This window comes from Tetrao urogallus (assembly GCF_951394365.1).
Source record: "Tetrao urogallus genome assembly, chromosome: 2".
NCBI lineage: Eukaryota > Metazoa > Chordata > Aves > Galliformes > Phasianidae > Tetrao > Tetrao urogallus.
The window spans coordinates 84,411,984-84,430,542 of NC_136814.1; the positions used below are offsets into that span (position 1 = coordinate 84,411,984).

General features: G+C 35.0%; 1 protein-coding gene across 1 annotated transcript in view; it reads right to left on the reverse strand.

Moving 5' to 3' along the window:
- PHF3 (PHD finger protein 3) overlaps positions 1-18,559 on the reverse strand; it is a 37,151-nt gene that overhangs the window by 11,505 nt on the left and 7,087 nt on the right. The window contains exons 2-8 of the mRNA XM_079550877.1: positions 17,865-18,026; positions 15,028-16,813; positions 5,471-5,798; positions 4,332-4,509; positions 2,067-2,217; positions 1,780-1,936; positions 688-804 (exon numbers count right to left, since the gene is read on the reverse strand). Of these exons, the coding sequence (XP_079407003.1) occupies positions 688-804; positions 1,780-1,936; positions 2,067-2,217; positions 4,332-4,509; positions 5,471-5,798; positions 15,028-16,813; positions 17,865-18,026 (2,879 nt within the window). The remainder of the gene's footprint in view (positions 1-687; positions 805-1,779; positions 1,937-2,066; positions 2,218-4,331; positions 4,510-5,470; positions 5,799-15,027; positions 16,814-17,864; positions 18,027-18,559) is intronic.

Here is an 18,559-nt window from a genome sequence, read left to right on the forward strand (position 1 = left end):
TAGCTATGCTTAATTGTCATTTGTTAACTATTGTCAGTTACTGGGTACTATTCAAGAAAAAGTATAAAAGTAGTAACACAGCTCTTACTATTCCTGCTTCTCCTTTTAAACTATCAACACAGTTATAAATATAGCATGACTTTCTATTTCAAGGAAAGTAAGGCTTAAAGTAACCTAATAAACTTTCTATACTTCCTATACTTCCTATATTTCTCTAGATGTTTTTCAGATTGGCAGATAACATTTTCAGCTCCAGACTTCTTGATGGGTGAGATGCAATGTTTCATCGACATGTGAGTTATAAACAACACTGGTTATGTCTGGCTAGTTCTAAGAGATCTCTCACCCTGGTTAGAACTGTTCTACAAAGCTCCAACAAGAGCTTTAAAATCTTGCTGGAAAGACACAAAAGCCTTTCCTTTTGAGACATATTGAAAAAAAAAAAAAAAAGAGTAGAAACAAAGCTGCATCGTTGTCCCCTTTCAGGAATTTACTAGAGTTCTTTCACTTCTGTACTAACATCTCCTTTCAGTTTTGAATACTCAATAAATTATGGAGGTCTTCCTGACCAGTTGGAGTTGACTTATGTGACATGCATTCTGTTCTTTCTAAATACACTTAACCTGGAAACAGAAGATAAATAAACTTAGGCAGCCAACTAAACAACATTAAGTTGACAAATCTCACGTGTCTGTTTTCTCTTTGTCTCCAAGCAGCCAGTTCTTTGGAGGCCAGTTCTTCTGGGCTCATTTTTATTAGATGGTCTGGAGTAACCTCTCCTTTCAGTACTTTTTTGAACAATATCTAGAAGAAAAAAGAAAACTATTGCTATGGAGACAAAAACAGCTCCTAACAGAAAACAAAGTAGAAGAACAAATTCAATATACTCTCTCTAAACATGAGTATTGTTTTAAAATATTCTCTGAATCAGAAACACTACTAGACTTTTTTTTTTTTAAAGATAAAAATCTCATCTCCAGAGTCCCCTGTTCAGTCTACATCTATATACACCCTTAATGATCAGCTGTATGATTAACTGTTGTTGCAAAAATACAAAGTAAGTTTATGCCCACTGCAGCAGTAACAGACTTTTCTGTAAAGCTGTAAATTCTCTGTACAACACAACAGAAAGAAGCTAATAATAAAGAGGATATCTGTGCTTCCTGATTGACTTAAGTGAAATCGAAGGGGCATGCAGGTAGGAGGGAGGACTTACATTACTTGGCAGCATGAGCAAACAAAGCAAGCCAGTTAGAGAATTTACAATTTACAGTCCATTATTACTAAAGAACGAGAGACTGAAAAAAGAAACTTGATCAGAACAGAATACAAATGATCAGAATAACTGACAAAAAGTAAAAAAGACAAGCTAAAAAGGCTGTATCAAATAATGGGCTTACAGAAAGCCAGAACTCCAGTGAAACAAGCTACACGACAGAAACAAAAAAAAAAAGAAAATTATGAGAAAAAATACACATCAGTAGTAAGGATAACTTTGATAAGGCAAGCTACATTCACTACAATCTGAAATCTGACTATTAAGTACACTGAGAGCAAAGATTTGTAGAATTAATTGTAGGGAAAAAAAAACACAAAGAAACAGAGAAGATTGGATATGCAACAAGAGGACAAAACATCAAAGAGACAAGGAAACAGAGGAAAAATAATGAACAAGATTAATTGTGAGAGGTTTAATAACATATTTTCATAGAAGACTGTTCCTTTAGTACACAGTAAACAAGGGATTTCAACAAATCATTGCAGACAAGTAATACATACATTATTTTTAGGATCTTTTAGATTGAACATTAAACTTCTATATTTGTTCTTATATTTTGAGTCAGTGTCTCGAAAAAAAGAAAACAGTTCTCTTTCAATCCTTGTGGCAACTTTTGCTGCTCTCTCCTCAGGAATCTTTAAACTGGAGTCTGTCAACCTGCGAGAGAATAGAAGAGCAAATACAATAATTAGCAATTACTTCCAAATATTATTTCCCCTCTGTTTTCTTCTGAAAGGAAATACTTGCAAACACAAATTAATAAATGCATTTCATTATATTTTCATACCTTTTCATCAGAATTTCCTTAAGAGATTGCTTAACGCTATGCCTTATCTGATCAGCAGAAGGTTTGGAAGCTGGCACGGTTGGTAAATGTGCTGCACTGATTGGTCCTTTCTCATTTTTCTTTTTCTTAATTTCTTGTTTCTCATGAACACCTACGAAAACACAGAGTTAAAAACCATAAGCTGCAAGGCCACTACAATAACCATTTTCTTTGTCTGTTTTCTTTTGGGATTCAACAGCAAGTTGCACCTCAGCTAGTATTGTGCCCTGGGAGCCCAAAGGCCAACCGCACCCTGGGCTGTGGTTCTTAATCAGAAGGTGGTGGGCATGGAATAGTCGGCACAGCCCCGAGCTGCTGGAGCTCAAGGAGCATTTGGACAATGCTCTCAGACACTGGGTTTGAATTTTGTGTAATCCTACTTGGAGCCAGGAGCTGTATTTGATGACCACTGCAGGTCCCCGCCAACTTGGGATATTCTACTAAGACTAATTTTAATTAAAACTAATTTTTCCATTGCTACATTGAGAAAAAAAGCATACTGGGAAGCACTTACCACAAGCATACTCAATGTTACTTTAAAATGGAATTTTTCATTAAATGTAGCATTCGTGAACCTATTAGCCATCAAAACTACTCCAATCATGAGAATCTCAGCTGCCAGTTCAGGTAAAAGACAGTCTCAAACATGGCCACTATAATGTTTGTATCGTAAATAATAACAATCATATATTGTGTATGATTAAAATTATATATAAACAATATACATTTATACCCAAACTACAATCATTTCAACAATCACTTCAAATTTTAATTTGCAAAGTTTCAACTGACTACTCATGTCTCAGCTTATGCATATATCCCTAATATACAGTAGTTAACTTCTTTTTATGAAATTAAAGAGAAAAAACATTTTCTTTTTTTTTTTTTTTTTTTACTCTGGAAAAAAAAAAGAAACATCTAAGACTAATAAAGGCCTAGCTTTATGATTGATGGTAAAAAGAACATTTCTTCATTATTTCCTTCAACTATTGTGTGCAATATAAAACACTTCAATACCAGAAGCATACTACTTTTTCAAGTAACTAGAAAACGACAGATTTTATTTTCCATGGGGCAGAATACGTATTTGGAACATCAGCTCTGTAATTAATGTGACAATCAGCCCTACCAAGATTATAAATTCTCTTTCCTCACTAGAAAGGCAGTAAAGACTGGAAACCGTTGTCATACTTTTACACTGTGATCTGATATGCTAGACTTATTAAGTAAAGCAGCTTTAATAATGCTTTTATTTGCTCATCTCCTCTTCAGAATTGGATGAAGAGCTAAGTTGAAACGTTTTTAAAAATAAAATGAAGCCTGAGAGTGTCAGGGGAAATAGAAAGTTTCCACATGCAAGCAATATTTCAGACAAATTTCAACCATCTGAAACTACAGTCCCATAAGAGGGAAATGATAGGCAAGATTAGCAATAAACAATGCCACTATAAGCATCCTAAAAAGCAGTTAAGATTACAACAAACTCACTGCTTATCCATTTTTATGCTAATTGCCCTAAAGGAGATTGCCAAGCCATCCAGTTTAAAAGTGATCTTCAGGTTAATTCTTACTCTGAACTCATCAGTGAGACACCCTTTTGTCACCTCTTAATTCAATTAATACATTTTAGAACAATTCAATGATTCCACAGATGCCGAAGACTCATTTCACCCATGCAATACGTAGCTGGAAAGGTTCTTAGCTATTCTGAGACTCAGAACTTGAATAGTACAGTATCTGAAGTCTAAAGGACGCCATTCAGTATCAAATACTTACATTTAGATTTACAGATTAATTAGATTAAATTAGATTAAAATCCTGATAGATTCAATTATTTTCTTCCAGAAAAAAAGTTTCTGGAATGTCAGAATTGACAAACGACCAGAAAAGCAGATTTTTTTTTTAGACATGAATTTAAAGTTTGAGTTTAGGATTTAAAGACAGTTCTCATACAAAATCACATTAGCACTGCTGCTAAGATTTCAATACCAGATCACAGGAATTCCATCTTACCATGAGCTTAAAAGAGTACTGTTTCCAGGAAGGGAGATAGGGGATGCAGGTAGGTTTATTCTGAGGGAAGATATGTACCTTTCATCTTTCAAATAAAATTTCAAATGAAAATCATTTGCAGGAATAAAACATTTAAAAATTGATACTACATAGTATCACTGCCCTTCACTGTACACGTCAGTTACAGCATGAAGTACTTTTCCTAGTCATTACCTGATTTTGTGGACTTTTCAACTACATTAAGTGACTCTTTACTATTTTTTTCTCCTTTTTCTTCAGAGGACCGCCGAGGAATTACAGCAGTTTGCGATGCTTTACGAGCAGGAATATGTTGGCCTTTTTTAGTATCTGAGTCTCTGGATTCTGTTAAGTTCTTCCCATCACCAGATTCCTGAAACAAACATTTACTTGATAACATTCTACTGAATGCTGTAATGAATCACAGCATAATTACCATGCATTTTTCTCAAATTTTTAAGTATACGAGTACAGTAAACCCCCCAGAAGTACACGCACCACCATGTAATGCCGTCTTGGAAGTTACTGAATAATTTCTCAAATTGCTACCAACTACTGACTGACAATTTCCTTGAAAATTGAACTGGCCCAAGGCACACAACAGGCAATTTGCAGTTAAGCTCTATGTTGAAAAACACTGTGTTTAGCTGCCAGGGAGACCAGAACATCCCATAACCAGCTTTAGTCACACATTTACAGGAAGCCACATATGATTGTAGCTTACATGTAAAACAAAACAAATAAAAAAAAAAAAAAAACCTGATCAAAGTTAAACAGAAGAGCTTACATGTCAGAATCACAGCAAAGCAATAAAACAAAAAATGATCAATGATGATTAAGTTATGCTAAACATGATACAATATGTCAAAAGACTGAGTAAATTTAATAAAAAGCAAGTCACCTCACTGGTCTTGATAAGTAAAAGAAAGCAGAAAGATACTAAGTAAGACATCAAGCATTTTCTTCTAAATCAAACCTAAAGTAAGACTGTCAAAACTAAAATGCTGTTTTCACCTAGTCCCATAATACTTAAAGGATGTATGCTTTTCATAAGATAGCAAATGGACAGATGCCTAAGAAAAGTGACTGGAGTTTTGAAGGCAAAATTCACTAACTTCTTCAAAAAAAAGATGAATAGAACGTTCAAAACCATCTGGCTATGCTTTGATTGGAGGCTACAGCATTAGATTATGCAAGTTATGTAACATGAGAAAATCTACAGTGTATACTAGATTCAAAAATGTTTATAATGTAGTATTCCCAAACAGGGGAGGTAAGAGAAAACGCTCTACCCTCAGTAGCAAAAAAGAATTTAAGCATTAAATAAGACTCACCCGTTTGAATATTTTGACTTTATGTTTCCCTATGTCCTCTGTCTGCTTTCCTTTTTCAGTCGCTACGTTCAGATTACAAGTAGGTCCTTGCTTTGACATCCCCGGTTTTTCATATTCAATTGCTTTTTCTTCTTTGTGGCTGTCCATTTTCACTTGAGTATCCAGAACACTTTGATCCAAACACTCTGCCTTTTTATCTTCTTCAGCACAGCACTTCACACACACGTATTCTTTATCTTCTTCGCCCATCTGCTGCGCTTGAGAAAGACTCAGTCCAACACAATCGCCATGAAACCAGTCATCACACCTACCACAGCCTACCATAAACCTGAAAACAAAGCAAGATGCAGATTAGCACATTAAAAAAAAAGCAAGCAACAATTCCAGCAGAATGTATCACACTTACTTTGATTTGTGCATCTCAGCAACTTGTTCTTACCTGATAAATGATTCTTTTGGTAGCTTTACATCCATCTCCAGCCTTACAACATGGTATGATCTGAGAAATGGCTGTATTTAAGAGTTTGAGTGGTTTTATTTGCCTTTTTGCAATAGTCCAAGAGAATATCACAACCTCGCTATGTAATGTAATCTGTAAGCCCTACCAACAGAATCTTTTCAGAATACTACCAAAACAAATTGAGCAAAGAAGACTCTCAAAAACTCAAAACCACTGAACGAACTTTGAGAAAACTGAAACATTTTCCTGCAGAAGCATATCTCACACGTTTTCCTCCAAACTCACAGTAGAAATGTATCAGCTGATGACTTAGCCTTCTACTGCAGTAAGATATGTTTAAGCATTTTGAGAAATATGAACAGCACACAACTAGTTCCAGAAAGTTTTTTTTTCCCCTCTCTCTTTTCTTGTGAACTTGGGGTTAGGAATGTGTCTTCCAGCTAAATCTGACCTGTTTGCAGTTATTAGTAAGTTTGAAATTAGGTATGTCACTTCTGTCACCATCTTACTCCAAGCTAGTAGCTTCTTGAATCATACTTATAACATCAAAATGAGAATTGCTTAAAGAACACTTTTCATCTCACAGTCACTTAAACTGTTTCATTGTTTTTCAGCAAATGTGACTTTACACACAGCTTGCATTTCAAAGTGCAATGAAGATCACCTGGTCTAAGATAAAACCCCAGTTTCCAATGATTTTGCTAAAGCTACTTTGAAATTTCAGCAGATATTACTGGCCCCTAATTGCACTGATAGCTATAATTTCTCACAGGAACTATTTTGGAGTAAAGTGGAATTTCAGAGTTAAACAGATTATACATCAATAGATTTGTTTCACTCAGAAGTAACTGCTTTTAAAATAATTTCTTATAAAAAAAATGCACCTAAGTGCTACTGATCTGCTTTCAAGTGACGTAAAAGATCTCTTGCATCCCCTTCCTAGATTTTTTTCTTCCTTTTTATCTTTTTTTTTTTCCTTTACATATTATGCATCTTAATGTCTGGCAGAAAATACAGAAAGACTGCAAGTGATTGCATTATGAAAAGTGTGACTTTGTAAGTACTGAAAAATTGTATACAATTTCTTCGTAAATCCCATAGATGACTGATCTGAAGTCTGTAGACTCTTCTAAGGAAGACTCCTAATGTGTACGAGCTCCTGTAAAAATGAGGAGCTGCTACTCTCTGACTTACCTACTTTGAAAGCATATATTACAAAATGTGCTTAGAGAAATTTTCATTCACCAGAACTACAGACGAACACTCAAGGTGGTTTGAGGCCAGTACTGTACTCAAAAAACTACAAGAGATGGAGAATCTTCCTAGTCTACCAGCATAAGTTTGAAGTGCAAGAACAGAAAAGAATCATAGCTTTATCTTCTGTCCTCACTTACCCAAAATACCTGATTTATTAAATTCAGTTGAAGTAAATAAGTTTTTTGATGCAAAATGCTTTATTAAGCTTTGATGCTTATTGAATGCTTTGATAAGCTTTAAAGCTCCAGCTGTTCGAGGAACAGGTCACTTCCAGCTTTAGTAGTCTATATTATATATATGCTGTTCACTAGATTTGAAAAAACAAAAAGTCTTTATAATAATCTAGTTTGTGAAGAAAGCTATTTTCTCTTTTTCCTAAGCTACAAGTACATTAGTTGGTGTTAATGACAACTAACAAAAAGATCTGCCTATCTGTCTATTCAGTTGTTTCAGTTAACGAAGGCACAGGTTCCTTCGAAGTTTGCCAGTACCTCCATCTCTTCACATATATGTTCCAGCAAAGCAAGATATAAGAATGGTAACACTACTGTTACGTGCTTCTGACCCTCTCTACCACAGAAATACTGTAGTATTACAGGAAAACAAAGGAGAAGTGATTTGACACAAAGATGACTGCTTCATTATGAGAGCGTAAAGCCAAATGTGATGGTATGAAATATTGCATGAATGCCTACGTCACAATTCCAAGGATCTACAAGATGCTTGACATGATACATCCTGCAGCATTGCAAAAATTACTAAAACTCTGGGAATACCAAAAACTGGTTTATAAAAATCCAAAACCATTTTCTACAGAGCTGAAAGAAGATCAAAACAGACAAGTATTTTGTTGTACTGATGAATGAACACCTTCTGGTTAAAAACTGAAGGAAACTGAGAAAGCACAATCTTGAAGCTGCAAATACTACTGGAATTTTTATTAAAAACTTTTTTTTTTTTTTTTAAATTTCAGTTTGTAAACTCAAGCATTGGAAACTAATTTGTTAAATGAACAGGACACATTGCAACTGCAGCAACCAAAACTAAAATTTTGATTTGAAAGCACAGATGAACTCAGGACTAAAACAAACAAAATGCTGCAGAACTTCAGCTTTAAACTGACAGCATGTGTAATTTGCAGCTTTGTTCACAAACTGGAAGTGGCAAAAGGGATGGATGGTTTGCAACATCAGTAAAGCACCAAATAAGCATTCAGTCTTATATCTTTATTTTCAGGTCTAGCAATAACAGAAGTGAGATTTTTTTTTTTTTCCCTCCCCCTTCACAAAGGCTTTACCTAGTTGGACAGTTTATAATAAAGTCCTATCCCATACTCTGAACTAGGGATTTCAGCTTCTAAATAGTTTAACCTTGCTGAACAGGAGTAATTTAAGGCAACTGAGCAGAAGAGCAGAGGCACAGGCTTCCAAGAACAAGCTGATTCCTAATAGCCCAATTTCAAAGATATTTCCAAGTTGTACTTTCTTGGTTTTGTTTCCACATTTTTATGCAAATAATTAAAAAAAAAAAAAAAAAAGGAAAAACTGTAAATGAATTCTGCTCGGAAACAAGTAATTATTCACAAAGAATATACACTAAGATGGAGAGACGTCATTTTAGCCATCTTAATGAAACTACCGAAGACATAGCATCCATTTGGGTTTATCCCAAATAAGGTTTTACAATAAGGTTTCAATTGCACTGTATTTAAACATGCATAATAAAACTTCAGATTCAGAAAATATGACTCAAAGAGAATCTGGAAATGTCCATGAAGCCTGTGCTATAAACAAATTTAACTGTTCACAATTATCTGGCTTAAACTTTGTTATACAAAATGGTAATAAAAATAGTGGTGCTGCCTGCCTGAAAATGTCACTGTTTTCACACTAGTCAACTGAAAGTCTCAGTTTCAAGGCTGAAAGAGAACATATGATTTTGATACAAGTAATGTAAGAAATCCTTTGTATCATAAGGCTGTATTTGCATCTTTATCTGTTTCACTCATCTGCACACAAAATGCAATTATGATTTATAACAGTAATTGTATTTGGATAACAAAAGCGACAGTGCAACGCTCAAAAATTAAAAGGAGACATCAAGGGACACTGAAGCCTCGCTTGAAGGATCAAAGGTGTCCTCTTGCAAAGCTGTCAGTTGTGACTGAAGAGGTTCTGATATCTTGGACTATTTAAAACACCAAAGTTTCTGAACGCAGATTGCTTCAATTTGCAGCGCAGGAGTTTTACCCGTGTTGTAAGGCTGGAGTGGAAGATGTAAAGCTGAAAGAGAAAAAAAAAGTGTTTTAAAAAATTGTATCAACCCCCATTCAATAGAAAATTAGAACTGCTTTTACATTTCTTCAATATGAAAACTTTTCATCATGAAAAAAAATTGAAAAGAACTGACAGGTGACAGTGGAAAGTGTAACAGTTCACTGGGACCTTTACATGGAGTATTTTATTGTTTCATTCCTTTTAAATAATTCTTGGCAGTCTCTGTACTGTGTAAAAAGATGCACCTTCAAAAATCAGAACAGATCATAGATGAAAAGAGACAATAATTGAAGCAAACATTCCATCACCACCTTTAAGTCTGGGAGACTTCCCTTAGGGTTATTTGTGGCAAATTAAATTCATCTGTGATATTAAAAAATCCCTCAGGTTTGGACCACATTTTCAAAATGCAGGGTCAGGTTTTAAAATTAATTTACATAAACTCAATACATACAACAAAAACAAGTTTCTAGAGAATCCAATCACTGTGAAATTAGATTTTAAAACTTTGTGCTACAAGTCAGCCAACATTAAAGCTGAGACATTGCATGGAAACAATTGTTTTCCCTTCAGACATTATTAGAAGAGTGATGAGCTTAACCTTTACCAATCCACTTCATTCCCATAGAGACTGAGAAAGATATTCACAGCAACTTTAGCAAAGCTTGTGTTTCACATCAGTGTAGCTTGGGCTCAATTCAAAACTCAGAGAAACAAAAAGTTACCCAAAAAAAAAAGTGCACAACCTTGTCACCAGAGAACAAGTTTTTGTTTGTTTACCATACAAGTTCAATACACTTGATTACTGATTTTTTTCAGGTTTTTAGTCTTCTAGAAACAAGTACTGGTGATTTTCAAAGAAACATTATCATCAGATGTCTTTACAAGGAGTGCACAGCATAGGATAAAGATACTGAAAACTCTAATTTCCTAGTTATCATTTGAGTAACTGTATTATACAATACAAGCTCCTTTCTCATTTAAAGGCTGATTCTTTACCATTTTTCGTGTTACACAAGCCTTTCTAAAATGGAAGCAATCTATGACACTGACAATTCTATTCTGCCTGAACAGAAGGTAAACAAAAAAAAAAAAAAAAACCAAAAAAAAAACAGGCCCAAGCAACTGAAAAATCAAAATCCTTGATCTTCCCCAAACCATGAAAAAACTGGCTGCATCTCCTAACACTAACCACAAACCTGCTAAAAGCAATACTAAAGGCAGCTCCCTTAGTAAGCGGTTTTATCTACGTTTTGCATCTTGCAGAATCAGTTCTCTAAACTGAACATACACAAGCATGTTATAAAACCATGTATTTTAGACAACTAAAATGATTCTAAACTGAAAGATAGTAGATTTAGACTGGATATTAGAAAGGACTTCTTTACTTTGAGGGTTGTGAGACACTGGAACAGGTTGTCCAGAGAGACTGTGGGTGCTCTCATCCTGAAGGTGTTTAAGGCCAGGCTGGATGGGATTTCGAGCAACCCAGTCTAGAGGGTCGTGCCCCTGCCTATAGCAGGGGGGTTGGAACGAGATGATCTTAAAGGTTCCTTCCAACCCAAACCACTCCATGGATTCTTGGCTCTCCACTGGTACTGGTATTAATGGAAATTCTACTAATATTGCAGCAAATTAATAGAATCTGTATTAAAAACACTAGCCATAAAATGGCACAGTTGTATGAAACACACTGGAGTCCTTAAATTTTTTAATGACATATTACAATGCCACTTTGTTTACACTGTAATTTAATTTTGCTACAGCAACAACAGAACGTGGATTTGTTTGTTTTTAAACTTTACACATAAATTGAAGTAATTCTGTATATTAGTTTTACAGAAGCTTTTTGGTGGCTCTCTACACCCAAGACATTAGAATATTTTATCTTTTCTTAATCAAATTCTACACCTTTACAACTGCCTTTTACAGTATCGGTACCTTTTCCTCCATTTTCCACAACTGAAATGCAGGAAAAAAGCATGACCTAAGTAAGGAAGAATCTTGTTCTGCGCTACAAAGCTCATCTGTGAGCTCTGAGAAGTCCTAGTACTCTGACCACACAAATGGCATCATCAAATTCCAAGCAACACAAAAGCAGATTTATTAAAAAAAAAAAATTACTAGAATTGTAGAAATCAAGAGGAAATTACCAGAAAGCAATTAGAATTACAGACTTCCTTTTGCTTTCCATAATGCTTTCTAGAAAATTTGTTTAGAAACAGAAAATCTCAAGTAATGTACTAATTATTAAATATAAATTGGTGAACAAAGGAGAGGATCTTCAAAACTTCAGTTAAGTTTTGTCTATCTGCCTAAGAAAGAAATTAATTCAGCTTATAAATCTGAGCATATCGAACATTTACAAGGAAAAATGGAGAAATTTATAATATGGACACAAGAAGAAATCCTCCATTAGCAGATTTCTCACACTCTGCAGGGTACCCTCATCTAGCTCTATGCCAGGAAATTCAATGTTTTTTTTTCCTTCTACTATTTTTAAATATCTTCAATCCGTCTTCAGGAAAAGTAACATTTACATTTGTGATAGATCTTATTATTTCCAACATAGTTTCAGCTCACTGAGAAATTCAGGTAATAACTTTGGTCTGTAAGATCTTCGTGCAATACACATATATATATATATAGAGAGAGAGAGAGAGAGAGATAGATATGTATACACGTATAGTCAAATGCCTTTCATCTATATATGAATGAATCAAAATTTACAGGTGTGATGTATGTTACTAGATGACAAGAAAACATCTGACAGTACTGGAACACAATAGTAAAGCCAAACAAGTTGAAAGAAATACTGCAATCAGTAATAAAAAACAATTCAAACTTTGCTCTAAGCAGATAAAACTGTGCCATATGTTATAAAAATTACTGAATATAAAGAGACATCAATTATCTGACCTGACCCAGAAAGAGTTTAGTTTCCATTTGAAAGAACAACTACTTATTTAGTTATCTTGCAAAAGTAAATCTCTGAATAGGAATCAGCAGAAAACCATCAAGCAAACAGATTATAACAACCAATTTTTAAGTCAAGCACTGATCACCCAGTTTATGGGGAAAGGTGATACAAAATACAATTCAGCTATGTTGGTTCCAGCTTATAAGCATCAAGACAAATAGAAAGCAGAATATAAACAGTTACTGTTCAAAGCAAGAACAATAATCAGATCTATCAACATTAAGAAACAGGTACAACTCTTATAAGATAAGGCATATTTTAACTTGAAAGTTTTTTTGATCATGAAAGTTACAAGGATGGACTCCTTTCCCAACTGAATCCCTCTGTCAGCTGTATAAGGTAAGTCTACTTCAACTCTAAATGTGGTCAATTGTAGAAAACTGGATACAATTTTTTCGAGTTAATTCTGAAATAAAACAGCACCCAACAGTACCTCCATCCTGTGCTGTTCTTCTAGCATAGCATAGGAAGATCACAGGAAGATTACCCTGGGGCTGTGAAAGGCCTAAATAAGCATCCTGCTTGGGGATTCTCTACACAAACAAGGCTGATGAAACAATCTCTACATTCTCTCTGACCTGAATCAATTCTCCAAGCTTAGTATTATGTTAATAAGTTGGTGAGTTTGTACTTATTGCAGGGAAGATTAAAAGGTTCACGAGTCTAGTATTTTGTAGCCTAAATTTTGTGTGTTTCATTATTATGGCATATTGCAAAGTGGTAATGCACATTATTTATGAACAAGACTGCAAATTCAGCTCAACTTTTTCTACAAATAATTTGTACCATAGCATTAATAAAAATTTCTAAAGTGACTACTGAACAGAATTTCCATTGCAAATACTGTTCCACATCTTAGCCCTGTCAAACTTCGGCCATTTTAAAATACTTTTCTATCATGTCACACTTTTCTTTCTCCTCACCCCTATACCACAAACATACAAGTAAACAAAATGGGCTGGCTGACCGCACTGTTACCTGAGGAAGACAAAAATCCCTTGAAATGCAATCCACAAAGTGCATTACGGGGAGGAGGAAACATTCCTCTGGATAATTTTGATATGATATTCACTCAGAAATACATCAAAACTATTAAATTTATTATTTTAATATTGAATACTGAAGATGTTTGCTTGGCTTTGTACCAATACTTAAACAGACATAAAAACACCAAGACACTTCAGATATAAGTTCTGCTTCCCCTTCAATCCCAGCAACATCAAGCGAATCAGAAAGGTTTATGAAATAAAAAAATAGAAATTAATTTTTAAAAAGTGTTAATGGAATATGATGGACTGGTCTTAATTTTTCTATTATTAAGTATGAGGTTCAATAATGAAAGCTTCCTCATTAGCATATCTCAATCACATTCCTTATATCTTTCTAAATTTAGGTAATACAATCTTCTGCTGAAACTTGGTTAGATCAAGACTTCTGACAAATTTTTGCTGTTGCTGTCTCAAAAACGAAGAAAAAAAAAAAAAAAAGAAAAAAAATACCTACAGAACAAAACCTGACATTAAAAAGGTTGAGATACCAGTAATCACAATCTGAGAAAATTCATGACCGCTATCAACAATGACCTCAGTTGGTCATCCAAATATTATACTGTTATATGCCATTCTAAGAGCACTAAAACCTGACAATGTCAAATTGGTTTGCTGCACTTATTCCTGTACAAATACATAGGTTGTACATGTGTTATATTGTTAATTTTACTTCAAACTGATTAGTCCTGGCTTAAACTGAGGAGATGCCAATTGCACAAGATAAAACAGTATTACAGAGGGATAAATGGTAACAAGTTCTAATAATGTTTTTCTAAAAGAAAGCATATGAAATTAAGTTTGCAGAGCAAACCTATCATTACCTCTTTTAATAACACCAATACAGATACTACAGCTGCAAATTAAATGAGCAAAAAACAGTTACTAGATAATGAATCTAAAACAAAAAAGTGGTAATGAAGGAATTCTTATTCCTGGATTGACAGCTCATTATTGGAATATAATGGCCTTTTTCAGTTCACTTAGTGACAGAGGGATGTCAACTTTAAACGGCAAATGAGGTTGCATATGAAAGCAATTTCAGGTATGCCTATGTGAAAGTTTCATAATGTTTTCCCCAGCCTTTTCTGCTCCCCACCCAACTTGCTATTCCCCTCTTCACCTCTATGTAATACAATCCTAGTTCTATCAGCTAAAAATCGTGTGTATACAACCATTCAACTCTGATAGATGGTGAACCTTTAGCTTAAGGAGCACGTGGAAAGAAATGAATCTAGACCATGGAAAGCTTTGTCTGATTTCTGAGAAAAATAGTTAGTTCAGAATACACAACATTCCGGCTGAGATGCAAACAAAACTTTCCTAGTAAAAACATATAGCCAAGCTAGTTTCTAACATTCCAAACAAAAGACAAAAGTGCATGAGGGCAAATGAAACCAATTCACAGTATAACAGGCTACCATTACTAGGCTATGCTTTTGTTTGGGTACCAGCAGTAAGAAACAATTGATAAAAGGGAAAAAAAAGTCTTCTGAGACCAACGATAAATAACTCTGCAGGCACAAAGCCACACACACCTGTTGCCATGTGGCTTTTTGCAAAAGCCACACTGCTTGTTGGGCACCCAAACATGTCTGCTTTCACTAGCAGGGGCATGCTCCAAGCCTTCCCTTTTAACAGTTGAAATGTTATCTGGAATGAACAACGGGGGTTCATCAAGTGAAAGACTTTTGCTACTTCTTCTCTGGCGAGGCTGAAGATTCTTATCAGTTCTTTTTGATTTGTTTTTTTCTTTATCATCCTCCTTCAGATGTTCTACCGTAGCGGCATCTTTTGCCTCTAGCTCTTCCTTTGTAGAACTATTTGTTTTTAGCACAGAAGCAAACTGGTGTTTCTGGGCTTGCTTTTGACCAAGATTTGAAATATGTCCTGGTATTGGATGCCCAGAGTAGTGGGTATCTTTAGAACTGCTTTGAGTAGATTTCTCAATTGCTTTCTGAATTGATGACTTATGCACAAGCCCAGAAGCCTGGACTCGAGGTATTTTCTTCAGCATTGTATTAGCCTGCTTTTTTACCGAGGCTGATGTAAGACGACTCTTTGTTTTCAAAGCCAGATCAGTTTGTTTCTTCCTAATTTTAACAGGGTTATTTGGATGCTGATGACTTTCTTGTTCTTCTGCATTCCGTTTGAGACTTGCTGAAGATGAACTGTGAAGACCTGAAACAGTAGAATCAGCTCTTGTTCTTGAATGCTTCACATCCTGTTGCGTTGTACTTGATTTCTGTTCAGCACCCACAGTCATATCTTGCTTATTTTCTACTACAGATTTACTCTGCCGAGGTTTCATGTTCTTTTCACATTTTGATGGAATGTTAATTTGTTTATCATCAACCTGAAATTTTAATGTGTCAGAGTCTTCTACCGTCGTACTGTTGATCTGTTGCTGTACATTTTGGCTTGTATGGTCAAGAACAGTGCTTTCTAAAATGCTATTTCCTGGGTCAACAGAAGTAAACTCTTCACTTTTCAAGTCTTTATTATCAAATTCTGTACTGTCCAGTAATTTCTCTACTGAAGTTACAGTTTTCTCCAGTCCCTTGCCATCATCCACAGCCTCTGTTACACATTCTTTTACTGACAATCTATTTTCATCTGGGAGTTCCACACTGCAGGAACCCAATCTACATTCAACCCCATCTTCTACAGAGCCAGACAAATTGGAAAAGGTCTCATGAATTTCACTATGATTCACACAAACGCTAGACAGATCATTAGTTTTTCCAGTTTGCTCACTTTGCTCTTCTGTTATCTTCTCCAATTCCACTGTTTTATTTTCAGCCTTTTCTTCTGAAGAAGCTTCAGAGCCCATTGAATCATTCACATCATTTGCTTCATCATTAAGTGCAGTAATTTCAGTATCTGCAGGACAAACTGAATCAACATTCCCAGACTCGGCCTTTGCAGCAATCTCTGATATTTCCTTTGTTTCTTTAGGAAGAGTACAAGATCCTGCAGAATTAGAACTTAACTCTTGGGATGTTTCCTCAACTTTTGCCTGCTCAAGGGGTTCGGACTTCACTTCATTTACCTCTTCAGGACTAGGAATACTTTTTGTACTCTGGGAAGCTGCTACTGTTCCTTCCGTCTGTCCTGATCTCCTTGTACTACGCCTAACTTCTTTAGGCTGTTCCACTTTCAGGGGTGTGGCAACATCTGCCTCTTTAGCTGGACTTTTGTCTTGCTGTTTCTGTCCTGTTTTGGTGGCAGATCCACTTTTCACAGATGATTTCTTGGTACTAGCTACGGGTGCAATATTTGAACGCTTGGCCAGTGTGCTCTGTCGCAAACTCCGGACTGGCTCTACGAAGGCAAAAAGAAAACATCTTAACTTTACTGTATACTGCTATTTGCAAACACAAGAATAACCTAGAACAGAAATGATTTAGCCTTACTTATAATACCAGGCATGAAGGGAACTCAAGTTTAGTGAAACAACTGTTTTAATACATTAAACAAAAACACAACAGTTTGAATCTAAGAGTTTCATTACTCTAACAGCTGTTAAAATTGCAAATAGCATATGAAAAAAACTTCTGATGAACCTCTGATGAAAAAGAATTAAAACCCGCTACTTTTCTAGCACTGAACTTTATCTACTCTAAATAAAAATGACGTCTAGATAATATTGTGATTAGAAGTATAGCTGTAATGTTTAGAAGGTTTTTAGAAAGCACAATAAACAAATCTGAAAGTCAGTAACAGCCTCACTTGATGACATCTTTTCAAATTTTAAGCAATCATCAATTTCACTATGTTTTTAAAAAGGCATATATTCACCAGCTTCGTAACAGACTCTTCCTTAAATTCCCATTTTTCTATCAATTAATTTTATCTTTTTAACTCAGAGTACGCTATGGAGGAAGAAGTAGGGCTGTCAATAACTCCACCAGCTGAATAAGTTCAAAAAATCCCTAATCATAAACATTTGGCATAATCACAAATCATTACCATAAGCAAAATCATGCAGAATTTAAGTATGTAATTGAAGTAAGTATTAAGCATGTTGAGATGTCTGTATGAAAGATTACTATTTTAACTTAATTTAAAACAAAAAGAATACACAAAAATAACAGAATTAAAATTTTTAATCCAAAATAAATAGCCATGTTAGTTTAATTTTCTAATATTGTTTGAAAATATAACAGTTTTATTAAAGAACCACACTGATTTATGTATATATACACCCTACTGATACCGAATTCTAGCTACAGTGTATAAAAAACAGCCTGTACTCTAATTCACATGATCAAATATTAAGCTTCATTTATCATGTATAAACATTAGGAAGGGATTATAAAAATTTAGTTGACCTTGAATGTGCAAAAACATGCATAACCTATTGAATGACCACCTTGTGCCATTAAACGTGGTGATTTCCTGGGTGATGCAACTGATGTTTCTTCTAGACGGCTCCTCAAATTCCGGCTGGGTACAGTTAACTCATCTTCATCAATAGCATCATTACCACTCTCTTTAACTCCTTCTTCATCCATAATATCATCAAGACCAATAACTGGGGGGAAAAAGAAAACAAAAAAGAAAAAAACAAGATAGAGCCTAAAACTTAAAATGAACAAAATGTGTTGCAGCTGTAGGGCTAAGCAAGGTAGTGAAAGAGACAGGGAAAAATAAGTAAAAAGCCATTTAAAACAAACAAAAAGGAAAAAAAATGAAGATAGGCAAGACAAAAAATTCCCATGTGAGGCAGTTTTAGTGTAGAAGAAACTATGACCCAATGCTTAAAATTTCTGCAGATAGTCCTCATAGCTTTCTGGTGGACTCGCATTTTTATTGTTTTTTATGCCACAGGAAGGTCCCCAGTTTTAATAGGATCAGCTGTCCCTCATTGCTCCTTTTCATTTAAGAAAAGGTGAAGAAAGATAAACAGTAGAAAAAGCTGATCCAGAAGAACAATGGACTTCAAAAACCAGAGTTTTCTCATGAGATACAATTTCGAAACTGCAAGTCCCACCCACATCACACATCTCCACCTACAACCCATTTTTGGAAGGGTATTGAGTGCAGCATGCACAAGTCTCCCAGCCA